The sequence below is a fragment of the Cebidichthys violaceus genome, unplaced genomic scaffold (genome assembly GCF_023349555.1).
Source record: "Cebidichthys violaceus isolate CVI_PGR_0920_01 unplaced genomic scaffold, fCebVio1.0.p SCAF_15, whole genome shotgun sequence".
Classification (NCBI taxonomy): Eukaryota; Metazoa; Chordata; class Actinopteri; order Perciformes; family Stichaeidae; genus Cebidichthys; species Cebidichthys violaceus.
This window is the reverse complement of record NW_027176318.1, coordinates 11111719-11129906: the sequence shown is the minus strand read 5'-3', so window position 1 is coordinate 11129906 and position 18188 is coordinate 11111719. Positions and strand designations below refer to the sequence as shown.

General features: G+C 45.8%; 2 protein-coding genes across 2 annotated transcripts; one reads left to right on the top strand and one right to left on the bottom strand.

Moving 5' to 3' along the window:
• Positions 1–491: 491 nt before the first annotated feature.
• myca (MYC proto-oncogene, bHLH transcription factor a) lies at positions 492–3052 on the bottom strand. Its single transcript, XM_068709514.1, has 3 exons — positions 2848–3052; positions 1788–2484; positions 492–1502 (listed from the first exon to the last, which is right to left on the bottom strand). Exons 2-3 carry the CDS (start codon positions 2449–2451, stop codon positions 889–891), a joined length of 1278 nt encoding a protein of 425 aa, XP_068565615.1. The 5' UTR covers positions 2452–2484; positions 2848–3052; the 3' UTR covers positions 492–888.
• A 6243-nt stretch (positions 3053–9295) lies between these two features.
• ankha (ANKH inorganic pyrophosphate transport regulator a) lies at positions 9296–18064 on the top strand. The gene is made up of 12 exons (XM_068710005.1): positions 9296–9826; positions 10756–10972; positions 11162–11280; positions 11535–11618; positions 11742–11912; positions 12068–12202; positions 12847–12939; positions 13021–13113; positions 15852–15981; positions 16081–16204; positions 16407–16506; positions 17231–18064. Exons 1-12 carry the CDS (start codon positions 9731–9733, stop codon positions 17360–17362), a joined length of 1494 nt encoding a protein of 497 aa, XP_068566106.1. The 5' UTR covers positions 9296–9730; the 3' UTR covers positions 17363–18064.
• The last annotated feature ends 124 nt before the right edge of the window (positions 18065–18188 follow it).

Sequence of the window (18188 nt, the reverse complement as noted above, 5' to 3'; positions counted from 1 at the left end):
GTGCATCATCTGATGCTTCTTTTTAAGTGATTCTGATGCTTATTGAAAGTAAAACTCATCTCATTTAAATAGATGAATTCCCCATTCTGTCTACAAAACTGAGCGATGACAGCTTTGAGTGACTTTTGTTTACTTTAGCATCGGAAATATCTTCAATAACAAGCTCTCATTTAGGTTCAAATGTGTCATTCTGAACGCTTTATGCATAAATGTGAGACCATGGTCCGAGCTTACCGTGTCTTCTTTGCACCCAAAAACTAAGATTGTCAAATATGGCATCTTCAAGTGAAGACGTGAAGTCATGCTGAGCCTTAAAGTCAGAGTGAGTGAGTTGGAGCATCTGAGTCCATGTCAGTCACTTTATTTAAATCATGTGTGTCTCCTCCTGCTGAGCCCGCTCTTACTGTATGTGCCTCCATCACATGTTAATGTGTCCACTGTGGTGAGATGTGTGTTGTGTGCGTTTGCATAGCAAAGAACAAGGACACAAATTTCAAGAAGAAACATTTTTTTTTTTATATTTCAAAAAGAATCTAGGAACATAATGGAAAAAACCAAACACTGAGTCTGAACATCCAGACGATTGAGATCCAAAAATACATTTTCTTAGGAAATATTAATTATATACAAAACATACAAATTCATATTTTAGTTCGGGCCCTCAACAGGGTAGCCCCATTTTTTTAATATATTTTATTAATAAAAATAAACATTTAAATATTTAATCCACCCATAACTTCAATTGAGGCAGTTTTAACATTGAAATCAAACAAGATTCCAAACAACTTAATCCGCTTTGCATTTGCATGCAACAACAACTGTACACCCTAAGTCTTGAACTTGCATAAAAAACAAAAGGCCAAAAAGTCAATGACGATGATTCAAACTTCAGGCGCGAGAGCTCTGCAGCTGCGCCAGTCTCTGCTTTAAAAGTTCACTTTTCCTCCTCAGCTGTTCTTTGAGCGAGAGGAGTCTCTGTTCGTCTGTCTGCATGCTGTAGATGCACTCCGTGGCCTTCTTCAGGATCACCACTTTGGCCGCCTTCTCGTTGTTGGCCACCTCGGGGATCTCGTCCCGCAGGGCGAAGAAGCTCAACTTGAGCTCGTTCCTCCTCTGACGCTCCAGAACGTTGTGAGTCCTTCTCTTGTCATAGTCCTCGGTGTCAGACGTCCGCGGGCTCGAGCACTTGCGGTTGCTGCTGATCTGTTTGAGGACCCTGCTGTGGCCGCCGTTTCCGCCGCCGCTTCCGCCGCCACTGCTGCTCTCCAGCTTCAGCCTTTTGACAGCCGGCTGCTCGTACCTCATGGATGGATGGGCGGCGTAGTTGTGCTGGTGGGTGGAGACGTGGCACCTCTTCAGCACGAGCGGGCTGGGGTGCCGGGTGTCTGCGGGGCTGGGGTCGCACCGCTTCACCGCCTGCCTCTTCTCCACCGTGACCACGTCGATCTCCTCCTCATCCTCCTGGTCCTCTTCCTCCTCATCATCATCGTCATCATCATCTTCTGCAAGACAAAAAAAACAAAACAATCACACTCTGATTCAGCATCAAGGATGCATGTTAATCACCCTGCATGCCACAGAGGGAGGGGACACAACGTCTCCTTCATTAGACTGAGCTCATCTCACAGCAGTCCATCATGTCTCTACCTCCCACCTGGAAACCTGACTGCAAATAACCTCAAAGCTTCAAGTCTAACAGTGGAAGCCATGCTGCTCACTCAGCAGAGGGAGACTCCTAGCTGCACAGATGGGTGTGTCTGCATGATGGGTCCGTATTCTCAGCTTACCTGAGTCACTACAACTGCTGCTGCTGCTGCCGCTGTTGGGCGGCGTGTCCAGTCCCAAATCCTTACTGGGCGGCGTCGCCGCGCTCTGCTTGGGCGTCTCCGCTATCGGGTACGGGAAAACCACGGACGGATCGATGCACTCCGCCGCGGACGTGTTCAGGTCTTGCAGGTAGCTGCTGTTCAGCCGCCACGCTGCCGCACCGGCGGGCTCCGCGCAGCAGTCGCCCGCCGACGACGACGACGACTCCTTCCGCGCGGCGTGCAGGGAGGCGAGCCGCTCGGAGACCACCTTCTCCAGCTTGGCCGCGGCGGAGAAGCCGCTCCACATGCAGTCCTGGATGATGATGGACTTGAGGAAGGTCTGGGAGTAGTCCGCGTCGCAGATGATGCTCTGGTTGACCGCGTCGTCGCCCAGGAACTCGGTCACCATCTCCAGCTGATCCGCCGTGGAGGGGAAGAGGCTTGACAGGGACGGCCGGCGGCTCGGGGAGAGGGGAGGGGTCGGCAGCAGTTCAAACTTCTTCCAGATGTCTTCGCTCGGCGCCGGAGGCTGAAGCTGCTGAGGGTAGAAGTCCTCCTCCTCGTTGTCGTAGTAGAAATACGGTTGCAGAGAGTCGTAATCGTAGTCATAGTTTTTACTCGCCAAACTTGAATTCAGCGGCATTTTGTCGCTGATGTCTTTTTCCTTATGGTGAAGCTGGTTGAAAGAAACACACACGGTTGATTAGAAGTTGACTCTTAAAAAAAAAAAAAAAAAAAAGACAGGGTTGTCTGCAGGTTCAAAGCAGCTGGCTTGGCACCGATCCTGCTCTGCAACACTAAGTGCAACAACATCACATGGTCACTTCAAAACACCGACGCTCGTATGCACGCCGTGCATGCATACACCGGTGCTGCAGCAGCAGGTGCGAAACTGATAGTAAATTAAGTGCATGAGGGGGAAACACCTTCACTGAACCGCTACTGACGAGAAACCAACACCTTCTTCCTTTTATTTTGTACTAAACTGACGTGGAAAGGTGCCGTGCAAAGCTCCAGAAACCCACTCCCCTCCCCTTACCTTTTAGATTGTAAACTGTCGGCGGAAGCAGACCGGGCGAAATCGACCCAAGAGGCGCACAAAAGGGTAGGAAAGTTATTCCAACGCGAGCGTAACATTAAATCCTTCCACGGAGGCGTTGCAGGCGGTTAGTGAGGCTGTGTGAAGCATGCATGAGGAGTTGAACGGCTGCACCAGCGACCCGGTGAGGACGAAGTACAGTCTGTCATCAGCAGCGTGAGAATCACAGCTGAGAACTCCGCCGGCTGCAATAAAAACGACCGCAGCACTCACCCCCCCCTCCGCTGTATCCCTCCGCTCGTTTTCCCGCGAAACACTCGCCGGCCTTGAAAACGTCACATATCTAGAATTAATATCTCGCATCTATCGCCGGAAATAATACCCACACGATATGAGGGTTTATTAAAACTCGAAACGCGCGATTTCATCTGTTTATTTAGTCACTAGGTTGTGTATTTCGTCTTCACGCCGGGTCTACTTCGTGAAGAAGTGGGAGGGGTCATAGTAGAGTACAGCTTCCATTGATGGGAGACATGCACAAAATACTAATGCAAGTAGTAGTAGGTGATAATTAGGACGAGTTATTGTACTACTACCCGCCTAAAATATCCCCAAACATCTCACGAAAGCTGTTGCACGTGTTCTTCTTATTCAATAAGTGAGATCTACTGACGTAAAGCAGAGCGATTAACCTGCTTTTTGCACAAACAACAACTTTGCTTCTTTTTTTTTTTTTTTTTTCTTTTTTTAAATCCCAAATGTAAGCGACTGTGTGCAATAAAATAACGCATACCAGGTTTGCACAATTCGTGCAGCGACACTGCAACGCAAAGCTCGCAGGTGCAGGAGCTTACCTCGACGTGTCTCCGGGCACTGACAGCTCTGAATGAGCGGTAAACAGGTGAATTCAACAAGCAGGACACACTCAATGATTGCATGTATAAAGGAGCATGCACCAATAAGACATAGAGTGTGTGTGTGTGTGTGTGTGTGTGTGTGTGTGTGTGTGTGTGTGTGAGAGCCTGACAGTGTAACTGTAGCTCTGGGTTTTGAGGCTGGACAGATTGGCACCAATTAACTACAGGAAGGAAGCAATTAAAGGAATCAGATGGGTACCGCAGTTGGATGGAGTTTGCCCTCCTCTGCTTGTGATGGGGAGAGGTGGGGGGGGGGATTGAACGGGCTCGGAGCGCCCTCTGCTGGTTCAGAGTGCTCTGGGAGTGGACTGGAGCCAGGTGGGTGCAGGGTCAAACCGTGGAGGTGAACGCAGAGGCCACAGACCATCGTGAACAGCGGGATCATTGACTGAACGTCGATTAAAGAAACATTGTTGGGTGTAACACTGTAAATGGCTCAGTAGCACACTAGTGCTGGGTAGTGGGTTAGTGGGGCTTTTATTGGGGTTACTGGGTCACTTCATTAAAAAATAGAGTTCTGGAAAAACATTAAATGGTAAATGTTACTATTCATGCAGCCTGTTCACAAAGTGGGCTGAGCTAATAAAAACAACATTTTATATATATATATATATATATATATATATATATATATATATATATATATATATATATATATATATATATCTCATAAGGAGTGTCCACGAGCTCTCGGAGGGACGTGTGGTTCAGTAATGCTCGTTAAGTGTCCACTTCTAGATGAATGAACCATTGAGGGAGCAGAGAGAAGGAGACAAGATGATATACAAGGAGAGAGGAGAGATTCCTCTTGTTATCAGAGGAAGTGGAAAAGAAAACCTGAACTGAAATAACACCCCTTCTCCTCTCCTCTGCACTCATTCCTTCTTCCTTTCCCTCCCTTCTCTCCTTTCCTCACTTTGGGACGCTGTGTGGAGGATAGCGATCGTAGCCACCAGACTCGTGTGTTGCGGTCATTGTGTTTGTCGGCTCCGGATGTTTCTTGTGTTACTGTGTTTTCAGAGCGTCTGGAGACACAGAGGGACGCTTTGAGACCGTTAGGCCTCGTTTCCTCTGATAAGTGCAGACTGATGGCGCTTTATGGGAGTTTGATCTTAGTGAAACTGGTTCTTCACCACTTCTGATTGACACAGTCTGTAAACAGTGAAGAACAGAGGTTTTATTTATATTCTGTCAGATGATAACTGCAGCAGAGAAGTGCTGTAACGTCTCAGAGCTGCATGAATCTATATTACAAGGATTAAAGTCAGCCGTTCAGGTGGATTCACACTGTTCACTTCTAACATACTGACCAGTCATTGGCTGAAACACTGAGATAACCAACCAAGAAGTAAAACAACTACAATGAACCAAAAATATCCACAATTCAACGCAATCATAGCACATTTAACTCTCAAAGGACAAAAGTGCTTTTATATAAGACATAAAAGATGTTAAATAAGAGATGATTCAACAATTACGATAAGAGTTTAAACCAAAAAGAAATGATCCAAACTGAGAAAATTAAAAATAAAGAGGGAAAGATTAAAGAGATTTGTGATTAAGGACGCAATTAAGCATTCTTCTCATTGATTAATGGCTCGATTATATTTTCAATATATCAAATATTTGTTCAGTCAAGATAATTTCCCAACAAACAGTCCAAAACTATAAGATGTTAATTGTTCAAAGATATAAAAAGAAGAGAAAAAGCTGCACAGAGAAGAAGCTTGTGTGACGATCACATGATCACAATCAGATCTGAGTCCGAGATGATTCCCTACTAACATCCTACTGCTCTACGCTTACTTCACACCATTATAACTGATTGTCTATGATATTCTCTCACACACACACACACACACACACACACACACACACACACACACACACACACACACACACACACACACACACACACACACACACACACACACACACACACACACATTCACCTCAATAAGTTCCACAATGGAACAAAGACTTTATTTGAAATGCTACAAAGCGATTATGTTAAGAGTTATGACACTACACCTTCCTCTTTTCCATTCAACAGTTAGATAAATAGCTGTTGAATGAGCCACGAGGAAGCTTTTCCCTCTAGCAGCACCAGCTGTTGCTCTTCCCTTTGACTCCTCGCTGAACTTCCCTAATTTTCTGACCACAAATCCAGCTTCCTGTGGCCTCTTCTATGAAGCATGTTCAGCAGATCATGCCAGTCGTTTCCTCTTCTGCGTCTCGTGCGCGTTAAGCAGCGCTGATGGGAGCTCATCGGTCATGCGGCAGCATGTTCACACACTTACATTCATTCATGGATCGAGAGCCTATCGGCAGACACACACAGATGAATGGAGGGTGTGTTGGACGCCCCGGAGTGAGGCAGAGAATCAATAGCTGTTCAGCTTAGTCGCTGAGACCAGGTTGCCAACTAAGCAGTCAACAATGAGCGCACGGCAGATCTGTCAGACTACTCAAGAGCTAATTGTGTCATTAATTATTGACGGTGACAACGAGCAGTTATTGACTGAGCCTGATTCACGGCTACACAACCTGCAGCAGCATTACTGAAACGTGGCCAGATTGGATTTGTCCCTTTGTGTGTGTGCACAGAATAAGACAAACATCTTACATCAACATGAAATAACAGAAAGAAAAAACATTGTTATATATTCAAACAAGACGTCTGTGAAGTTAAAAAAGAAGATCAAATGTACTCATGCTTACTGACAGTACAACACACTATCATAAATACTACTCTTTATTGTAACCCTGCTCTACTTGATAAAGGCAGCAGAGGGCCCTCGGCTGGTCTCAAACCAGAACATGTAAATATAAACGCCAACATATTTTACCAAATAAAAAGACTTTGACATGAACTTCCCCTTTAACTTCGTCAAGTGGATCTGTATCGAATTACACAAGCAGAGAAAGATGTTTGACGTAAAAGATCAGTTCCATGTATTTACTCAATCTTTAATTATCAAACTCAAATTGAAAATAGTTGGATGGTATTCAAACAAACAATACATCAGTTAAACGATCGACCGGATGGACTTCAAAGAATAAATCACTTCAGACAAAGTTAAGGGAACACGTGTCTGGTTGAAGCGGAGCAGAGTGCTGGTTTCTCCTCCTGAGAGCACTGAGTCAAGGCAGACCGAGTTCACCTGCAGTGACCCGTTGACTCCAGACGGCACAGGTGACCCGACTCCTCCCAGAGCTCACCACGGACGGATTTCAACAGCAGTGTATCAAAAATGAAAATAGGAACTTTAAACAACTTAAAAAACATGTTAAGTTAACTTAATAATCCATTTAGATAGTATTCACTACAAACAGGATTAGGCCTCGCTGGCTCATGATTAAGAGGAGCGAGAAAGACAAATATACATGAACATGAACGTCCTTCTGAACGTACAGCTGAGAAGAGAGAGACAACCTTCAGCCTGTTGACCGACGTCTCAGTGTCCTCTGACTGACGTCTGCTGGAGTTCCTCTCTCGTGACTAACAGGGACGTGTTCCTTTCTTTAGAGACAACTCAACATCAGCTGCTTCATTTGAGGCTAAATGTGAGAACTTTACTGACGTTTGGAGATTCAAGTGGAGGGTTCATGCAGCTGTTCACTTACCATTAGATGACACTGGAAGAAACATTTGCATATTAGTTTGCAGAGCAATATCATTCACAGAATAAGGTCATTAATTGTGACAGATGACCGTAGATAGTTATGAGGATGAGGCTACGCTGTCCACTGTGTGAACGGCAGGAAGCTTTCACAGTGTGTCTGTTGATGTGAGTTCCTTCAAACAGAACTGATTATGAACTGAATCAGGTGCGTTTAGGTGCTGTTGCTGAGAGACGTTGGACCCTTAACTGGCCACTAGAGGGCGTGTTGTATCACCTGTAAACGTTTAATTCAAACTCTTTGCTGTTCTCCTGCCTTTGATTGACTAGTTTCTCTACTTGCACTACTTGGTCTATTCCATTTGTATATTTTGATATAATGTCATTTAATTTCTTCTATCTTCACTGTTGTCATTGCTTGTTGTTTTTTAATGCTTTTCTCCCCTGAATGAAAGAATTCACTTTGAATTGTCTCTGGGTTTGAAATGTTTGAAAATTCAACTACAACCATGTTTCTATTTGAAATGATTCGGTACTCTCAAACTAATAGCTTTCTTAAAACCAATTCTTACAAAGTATTGTCAAAGTTTAACAACTCTCTGCCTCCAGATTACTAATCTCTGGATGCAAAATGTGCTCAGAACATGGACTCCCTAAAGTCAGAGCACCGTAACAATCTCAAAACGTCTTCATTATAGTAAATATTAGAAGAAAATAGGGTTAAGATGAGTGATAAGTGACATCTGTTACCCTGGAAACTCATAACAGAGGCTCTCCTCCTCCCAAACACAACAGAATAAATGTTGCAGGAGAGTTTTTATAATCTGGGAAAGTCGTAAGAAGACGAATATTAAAATGGACACATTCATGCCAACACCAGTGACCTTCAGTCGTCACCTTCTACTGAAAGAACAAAAGACACATTTTACTGAACTATGGCCTTGTTATTGTTACATACAGATACACATGAACTCATTTGGTGTCCTGGCTGCTCAAAGACATTCAATCAAAGATACCTTCAGCACCATTTCATGCTTTATTACCCAAAACCAAAAACCACCCCCACAAAATGAGTACGCTGCACCAAACACACTCCTATAAACACAGCCTGTAAAAGTCAATGATTGACCACAAAGTCCTCTATTATTGAGTCACCAGATGTAATGAACCACCGACATTATGAAGGAATTCTTTAAGGATTCAATTCTTCAATCACCTGACTTTAGTTACAATAACGGAGGAGAGGAATGTCTGAGTACGACAGAAGCTCCCTCAGGAACACGCAGACACACAAACACCTCACAGCTCCTACAGCGGTAGCATGTTTCTGTTGACTTAACTGTAAGCAGAGCAAAAGTTACATTTGATCACAGAATCTGATCAAACACATCAATGACAGATGTACTCAGTACAGTTTAGGAGAAACTGATTCGTTTTACTGCAGTGCCAATGTTTATGCTTCTTTGTTGTGTTTTTTCTCAAATGTGATATGTTGTTAAGTATTTGCATAATAAAGAACAATATTCTAAATACATAAATAGCACTAAAATAAATAACAATAATTTAGTCTTGCTTTGTCCACCAGGAGTCAGTGTTTCCCTATAAACAGCGCCATGTCAGGCCTTATTTCTGTATGCTGCCTTCAGAGGAGGGACGATGTAAAATATATATTTGTAACATTCAGGTGTATGGTTTTCATCACCATGTTAATCCAGTTAAATAAACCATCTTTGTACCAGATCAACATATCACGCGAGTCCCGTGCGTGTGTGCGTGTGCGTGTGTGTGCGTGTGTGTGTGTGTGCGTGTGTGTAATAATAAAAGACAGATTTAGAATGTGCTGATGATGTCACGGCCGGGAACGCCTGGCCCACGTGCGTCCAGCAGTGTGCGGTCCTGCCTCCAAGGGAGGATCGACAACAAACGGACCGACTGCGCAGCACAGGCGCAGTGAAACGCGGAGCTAGAAAAAAAACAACTAATCCAACCCGTTTCAGATTATCTCTTTTCATCCAAATCTCTACCGGCGGAACCAGCGGCACGCCTCCTGACTCAAATTCGGCGCTGTTTGGATGCACTCGTGCGTCCCCGTCTCCACTCCTTCGATGATGATTTGTGAGGAAGAAGATGCCTCAGTGTGAGATTGTTTCCGTTGACCTTCTTTCATCTGCGCCGACGCGTTGCGAAGCTCCGCCGCTACCGGAGCGCCTCGGCTCCTGCTCCACTTAGCCTCCAGACCTTCTCCTCCTCGCTCTCAAACAAACACACCAGCCGCACATCTATTTGATTCAATCAACCGAGACCGAGGCAGATGCCCCTCGCTCTGTCCTCCCGGCTTGTATTATGGTGGATTTTCCATCTCTCAGTCCGTACTGGCCTCTCATCCGCTTTCTGGTGCCTTTGGCGATCACCAACGTTGCCATCGACCTCGGAGAACAGGTAACGTCTCTCTTGTTCCGCGTGTGTTCCGTACGTCAACCGCTGCATTTATTTTAGCTCCAGAAATAAAAGCACCGACACCGTTTGTGCGTGTTGTAGCTCGAGCTATGTTAGCTGGCAGGTCGAAGACATCCACTAGGTCTTCATATAGATTATTTAGGAGGAGGAGGAGGGCCTTGTTCATTCTGAGATATTAAATAAATACGCTGCTGCGGATGTTTTTTTATGCTTTATCCAGACTATCTTACTATCCAGACTGTCTTCAGACCAGCAGCGCACTAATCATGTTAAACATATGATGAATCGGTACATCTGAGGCCTGTTTGTAGATCGTGGCGGATGTACACAAATCAAACGCACACAGCATTTCATGTTTTTTAACTGTCACACTTCCCTGCTTGGACGATTCCTGTCCTTTCTCAGCCAAATGACTGATCTCCCACGAGACCTTGAGCAGATAGTGTGTGTGTGTGTGTGTGTGTGTGCAGATAGTGTGTGAGTGTGTGTGTGTGTGTGTGTGTGTGTGTGGGTAACAAACACATTGTGGCTGTGAGATGTTAGGATTAAGCTTATGTAATGTCTCTGTTAGCCGGTATAAATAGCGCACACAGCCCTGCAAAGGAGAAGGGCAGCTGTAGCATGAATGGAAACTGGGATCAAGTGCTGTGTTCCTGTCCGGATATTACCACGGCACTAGTCAAAGCTCTCACTTTTTATTGTGTCTGTAAAAGAACATGCAGGTATTCATTTTATCAACTGCAGGGCTGAGGTGGAGTTCCATCTGGTCAGAGATAAAGTTTGGCTAAGTCACGGTCATGTGGGCCGGTCACGCTGCCATGCTAGACTTCTCCTCCCCTCCCTTCTTCTTCGTGTGCTCTCACTTCCCCCCGACGACTCACCCTTCTCCGCACTCGTCATGTTTTTTCCAGGCCCTCAACCGGGGCATAGCCACAGTCAAGGAGGATGCAATTGAAATGCTGGCCAGCTACGGCCTGGCCTACTCCCTGATGAAGTTCTTCACCGGACCCATGAGCGACTTCAAGAATGTGGGTTTGGTGTTTGTCAACAGCAGGAGGGACCGGAGGAAGGCCGTGCTCTGCATGGCGACGGCCGGGGTCATCGCGTTCGTCCTTCACATCTTGATAGGTGTGTGTTTTAAAAAGGGTTGTTTGTGCTTAAACCGCATCCTAAATGAACGTTTTTTGGTATTTGTGGCAACCTTTAAGTTCCATAATGGCAGCGTGTCTCTGACGGCTTTCCTTCTGCTGCTCAAACCAATGAAAAGTCATCTCCCTAACCTCTACTGACCCGTGGTTTCCCTCTGTCTCTCTACAGCGTACACAGATTTAGGATACTACATCATTAATAAGCTCCACCATGTGGATGACTCTGTGGGGGGCAAGACGAGAAAGGCGTTCTTATACCTGGCTGCATTCCCTTTGTTGGATGCAATGGTGAGTGTACAGTATAGAACGATTATTGCACTTCAGCAGACAGACATTTTATATCATGTAATCATGGATTTAAACGCACCTGACCCAGGCTGGTGTCAGGTGAGAGCGTGTTCCTCTGTTTGAAGTCCAGCTCTCTCCCATTGTTTACAGCCTGTGGTCCAGCTGAGGTTGAGAACACGTCCTAAATAGAGCTTTTGTTTGTAGTGTAACGCTCGGTGCCATGGGATAACTCGATGCATTGTTCTGTTTTCAAGGCTTGGATTCATGCAGGGATACTTCTCAAGCACAAGTGCAGCGTCATAGTGGGCTCTGCCTCCATCTCTGATGTTGTGGTCCAGGTAACGAGATCCATTCTTCTTCATTTAAACGCAGAAGGCTACATTGGAGGAGTTGTGAAGAAAGTTTTGTGATCTGTGATATTTTTTTTGGCTGTTAATCATCGCTTCTGTTGTTTCCTGCAGATTGTGTTCGTGGCCATTCTCCTCCACAGTAACCTGGAGTGTGTGGAGCCTTTGCTCATCCCGATCCTCTCCCTGTATATGGGCGCCTTGGTCCGTTTCAGCATCGTCGGTCTGGGTTACTACTGTAACATCCACGACAACATCCCAGACTCCAGTGGGCTGGACGTGGGCGTGAGTCTCTTTATTGTTAGGGGGGAAAGTTACATTTTGACAGGAGTAAATGAGGGGTAGAGACCCTTTACCTTTAACCAAAGAGACAACGGAGTTAGCTGAATGTAGTAAATGTTGTCAAGAGTGACTTTTCGGATCTGCCTCGATCCCTGCAGGGTGACGCCACCATCAAAAAGATGCTGAGCTTCTGGTGGCCCCTCGCCCTCATCCTGGCCACGCAGCGAATCAGCCGACCCATCGTCAACCTCTTTGTGTCTCGCGACCTCAAGGGGACCACGGAGGCCACAGAGGTGTGTGTGTGTGTGTGTGTGTGTGTGTGTGTGTGTGTGTGTGTGTGTGTGTGTGTGTGTGTGTGTGTGTGTGTGTGTGTGTGTGTGTGTGTGTGTGTGTGTGTGTGCGCAACACATAATGTCACAGTAACACGAGTGTAATTACAATGTTGTTGGACATCATTAAGAGGGACTTCACAGTGGACTAACTTCTCCCTCAAGTGATTGCAGATGAAAAGCCAGACGCTAACAAACCTCTGCCTCTGGAGCGTTCTGGCTTACAGAGACCTAAACTACTGGAGACAATACAACGCTGTTTACCAGAACCAGCTGGAAACCATTGACAACACTGGCTGCCAGTGGTTTGGGTGATTCACCTTGTTCATGGGGACTCAGGGCATGACTGAGTGAAAACATTCCTACATGGCCGTACTGCCCCTGCGTAAAGCCTGACGCTGTTGTTGTTGTTGTTGTAGTTGGGACACAATGGCGAGCTCACGGCTGTTATCCAATCGTAAACTTGATTGGGAAAGTGAAAGACACACGTGTTGCTTTTCATGCGTGCTATTGTTAGACAGCTGGCATTAATTTAGCTCGTGTGTGATTTCAACCTTTAATTCGTGGCATGCTGGTGACTGAGAGCTGCTGTGTCTTTGTCATTCCAGGCCGTGGCTGTCCTCACGGCCACATACCCCGTGGGTCACATGCCCTACGGTTGGTTGACTGAACTGAGAGCAGTGTACCCCGCCTTTGACAAGGTAATCCATACCGACTATTATTAGCGTTTGCTGCGCTGGTAACAGTTTATCGTTCGCTAAAAGTTGCTCTTTTCTCAACAGAACAATCCCAGCAACAAGATGAACGCCGGCTCCCCCGTCACCAAGTCCCATATTAAAAAGTTCATGTCCTGCTGTCTGGCTCTGTCGCTCACGGTAAGAGGAGCGCAAACCTTTTCAGGCACTTCATTCTGCTCTCAGGATACGGCACGAGTGAGCTCACAGAGGAGTTGTGGTTATCGGCTTGTTTTCATGGTCTACGTGGAAACAATCCCGAACATCTGCCTGGAATGTTCAAAGAAGAAATGAATATGCGGCCTGGAGGTGAAGCTTCTCACATGTGAGAATTATGCAGCTTTTATTCTTGGTTGTATGATTATAGATTATGTAGAGGTTTCTTTTCAGGCCTTGCTGTAATGTAGACAGTGTTATTCACACATCTACCCTCAGTTGAGACAGCTAGCATGAAGCTCCAGGATTCATTTTCCCAATAGAGGCCGTCCTACAGTGTGTCTGTTTACAGTCACTGAGGTCTGACCTCTCCTACAGTAGCTGTCAGCTGTCCTTCAACAGCCTCATATCCAAATCCATTTCCTCTATTAAACATGTATTAATGCCCGATTATACCGTAAAACACCATATCATTTTGACAGCAAATGTATTTGCAGCGTTCTATTTCTGCACATGCGTATTAAAAATAAACACACAACCAACAGGAGTAACATTCCCCCAAAACAGAGCACCTCTGCTGTGTTTACCCGTTCCTCCTCCTGCTGCAGCACAGATTGAACGATACTGAGTGTAGGTGAGAGTGCAATGGTGAGACTGGCAGAACTAGTCCAGTGTTCTGCAGAAACATGTCTGACACGACTGACAGAGTTTCTGCAAAGCTTGCCAAAGGCAATGTTGACAACAACATTCCCACTAGAGATCTCTGAACCTTCCTGCTTTCGCAGAATAAAAAGGCAAAATTTACGAGTGCTAAGAAAAGCCCACACAGTGAAGGTAATTCCGCCGGTACAGATGGTGCACTAATGTTTATAGTGACTTCCAGGAACACTGAATGTACGTTTCCTTTGCAGTCGTGGTTTCAAGTTGCAGAGAGACATTAGAGTGGAGCTTGTGATGAGGGTAAGGGGCTTTTGTTTCCCCTCAACACTCCCGCCCAAGCTGTAAGAGCTTAATGAAACGGGCACTCACGTAAAACATATTGGTTCTGCTAAGTAATGAGTCACACTCTGTACAGTACGCTCAGGCGTTTTGTTTTTTCAGCAACAATGTTTGAATAATCATGTCACGGGGATCAGCAAGAACGCTGCACAATACAGATTCTCTGATTGTGATTGCAAAGGCAATGTCTGTTCAGTAAAAAGAAGCTTTTGACCCAGTTAGCAGCAGTAACAGCCCGACGAAGAAAAACAGGAAGTTTGTGGCCAAGGTTGGGTCTTTCGAGGAGGAGGAGGAGGAGGCGGAGGAGGAGGGTTGCACACCAGATGTGGAATCCCAGAGCTGTAAACATGTATGTGAGGGTGACTGAGCGCGACACAGCAGAACAGGCAGATAGGTATGTTCTGTACTCAAGCTCGCGGCCATCGTGCCGGGGCTTGTTGTGATTACACGCGAAGGAAACGCAAAAGAATGCCAACGCCGGAGGAGGCGGGCAAAGTGTTTCTGAGAAGGGAAACCGAAGTGACAAATAACGTCCCCATGTGAGCTGGTCGCGGCGGTGAGTGTGGATGTCTCACCTTGTTTAGAGGAACCACAGCTGAGTCAGGGGGAGACGGCGGCTTCGCTTGAGCCAAACAAATTAGTTATGTGCCACCATCTCGCTAAAATAATGATAGATGGTAAGGAGATACCAAATGAAATCACCAGTTACAAGTCATCTATTCCTATATATTTTGGTTCAGAAGATCTTCAACCACAAAACCACATCAAAGGATTTTTTATAGAGGTTTATAGAATTACTCCGGGGCGAGTTTTGTTCGTGTCCTCACATTTCATCTCGTCATCCTTTCTCCCCTTATTCCTTTCTTTCCATAAAGTATGACTCATTGTCAGCAACATTACATCATTTAACTTTTATTCATTTGGCCCTGAGTTGGTGTTTTTGAGGTATCAAAATGGGCCGTAGACCGAGGTCTGTGCTGAGACAGTCGGCTCGTCTGGCGGGACAGACGGACAGAGCCGAGTGTCCTCGGTGTATGTTGAGAAGACAAAGGGGACCGAGCTGAGGTCCCTGTGGTGCCCCAGTGGAAATGAAGTGATGCTGGGACTCTTTTCACTGTGAGAACAGAGCCCCGTGAGGAAGGACTCGATCCAGAGAAGGCGTTCAAATGAGGAAAGTTTGTCACAGGTGGATTTCCATTCGTTGGACATTAGAAAGTCTCACCTCCTCGCCCAGAAACAGAACAGAGGAGTGTGATCGGTGGAACGCTCAGCTGGAGTTTGTTTTTTTTGCATAGGGGTGAATTTTGCTTTTGCATTGAATGAAAAGAACGTTCTGGAAAACCTCTCTTGGCCCCTTGGTGCTGGTTCTAAGTTTGGAGTGCAGAGAAACTATCTTTATACAATTTTAAACAAAAGGATGTATTATTCATGTTCAGATCAGACGGGTTTATTCTTCTGCTTAACGCTCCCTAACGTGCTCGCCATACAGTAACAGCCGAGATGCGTTGGTGACGTGCCTCTGCGACCGCTTCCAGAAACAACAACACTGTCCGTCACGCGTTCGCTCGCTCGCTGGCTTTATTGTGAGCTTCAAAAGGCCCACGCTAAACCCGAAACCCCTTGAGTTAATGAACTAATGAAATCTAATGAGGCGCGCCGGGCGACTCTATTGTGGTGCAGCGAACACAACAAATGAATCTGCTTTTGTTCTGTGTTGTTTGCAGCTTTGCTTCGTGGTGTTCTGGACTCCTCATTTATCAGAGAAGATCCTGGTCGACGTCATTGGAGTGGACTACGCTTTCGCCGACCTGTGTGTGGTTCCGCTCCAAATTTTCTCCTTTTTTCCCCTGCCAGGTAAGACGCTCCTTTTACTCGATTACTCGACATTCAGCATGGTGTGTCCAGCTGCACTTTGCCGGTGGGGTGATGTTTCCACTCTGTGTGTGTTTCCAGTGACTGTTCGGGCTCATTTGACCGGATGGCTCATGACCCTGAAAAAGACCTTTGTGCTGGCCCCCAGCTCGGTTCTCCGCATCATTGTCCTCATCACCAGTCTAGTTGTGCTGCCTTATATGGGGTAGGTCAACACTTCAGAGAGCAGTGTGAGGGTCACAAAGGACCACTGTGACTCAGGCTCCCTATGTTTTTCCACAGAACTGGGCATGATCCGTTTTTTCCTTTTTGATTCTCCTTTTTATTTTTGAAACGATCAAACAGGATGATGATGATGATGATGATGATTCACTTCCCCATCGTCGTCGTAACGCTTTGTCTTTCAGGGTTCACGGGGCCACGCTCGGGGTTGGGTCCCTGCTGGCCGGCTTCATAGGAGAGTCGACAATGGTCGCCATAGCAGCCTGCTATGTTTACCGACAACAGGTGAGAACACCTGGGCTCACTGCAGACGATAGAGCACACATCAAAATGTGCTGTTTTGTTTTGTTGCAGCAACCGTTTTCAACCAGGCTCATCCCTCACTCATCACGATCACCTTTAGTTTGAGAGGATGTAACTAAACTAATCTATCACCAATACATGCATGAAGAAGACCTTTCATTCAGAACAGATGTGCTCCAAATCACAGTTTTGGGACACTAGTGTTAGTGTAGGTATTGAAATGCACATTATATCTACACAGTTAACACTGTGGGTGTGGATGCAGAAGTGTGACTGTTCCTTTAATACAGAGAATGATTAAAACATCTTTTCCTACTTATGTTTGTTGCATTCAACACATCGCCCCCTAATTAAAAGGAGATTTGATGCTGAACAATATTCTCCATTTAGGGTCTGAAGAGTCCCGTTTCTACAGTCCCACTGGGAAACCTGAACTTTCCCTTTTTCAGAAAAGGCCTAACGTAATCACTGCCAAGTCTTCTAAACAGTTAATTAGTTTGTAATTAGTTCATGCTGATAACCAGAAGCACATGAGGCTCTGCATGCTCCTGAATACTCCCCTGTTCACATGAGAACGGGATCACTCACCCAATCATTCTGCAGCGTGAAGTATTAGATTAGCAGTCTGCAGTTTGTGGCGGCGCCGCTTCTGCTTTTCTCAGTGATTTTTGTGGGTTTTCATTTCTCTCTACTGTCGTTTCCGCAGAAAAACAGCGAGATGTCCAGCGAGCTGGTGGTGGAGGGCGAGGACTCCGCCCCGATGAGCGAGGTGTGCTCCAGGACTCAGATGGACGCCATCGAGGAGCTCCAGGAGGAAGAGGAGGAGGAACAGGAGTGAACTCGGCCTCCACGTGGAACTTTGCTGAAGAAGAGACTGCCGAGTGTCACGGTGCTGGAGTGGGGACCCGGGTATAGTTTGGTTTCAGAGGTTCTCCCGACAGACTGAACCGAGAGAGACGAGGTCTTCTTCACGTTGACCCATTAATACGCACACTGTACAGAAAGCCATGTGTTCATCAGTGTAAATACCGTGATGTCTTCCGAGCTTCTCCTCCGTTCTCATAGTCCTCCGTCGTGTATTAACCACTTTCATGTGTTCACTGCGACACCGGAGAACGTCTCCTAAGCGGCGAAAATGAACCGTCTGTGGAGTGGTAGTGGAGTTGCCAAAATTACAGAGTTCATTATTATTAATTTGATGTTACTTTATCAAAATTAAGCAGCAAGGCTTTGCTCGAATTTAAATCTAGACATGTTGTGGGACTTGTTGGGTTGTGCAATCGTATTTTACATACAACGGTGTACAGATTATTGTGGTTTTGTATAGGTAATGCAATGTGTATATTTAACTGCCCAGAGGGGTCGGGAATCCCTCGTTATATCATCAGAATACAGTTATGATCGTTCACGTTCCATGCAGTCTGGGAGTCCGTCTACTGTTTGTTTTGCAAAGCGTGTCCCTGGTAGTATTCAGACCGTCGTACGTACTGTATATACTGTACAGGCATTCTTATTTGGCAAATAAATTGCTTTATTAATGCTTGTGTTTGGTTGACGTTGGATCTAGGTCCTCATTGTTTGGGGTCCCACTAACATATGGTAATGATCTGGCAAAACCAGCGCTCAGTATCGTCTTCTACTGTAGTGATGTTAATTTAGAGCCC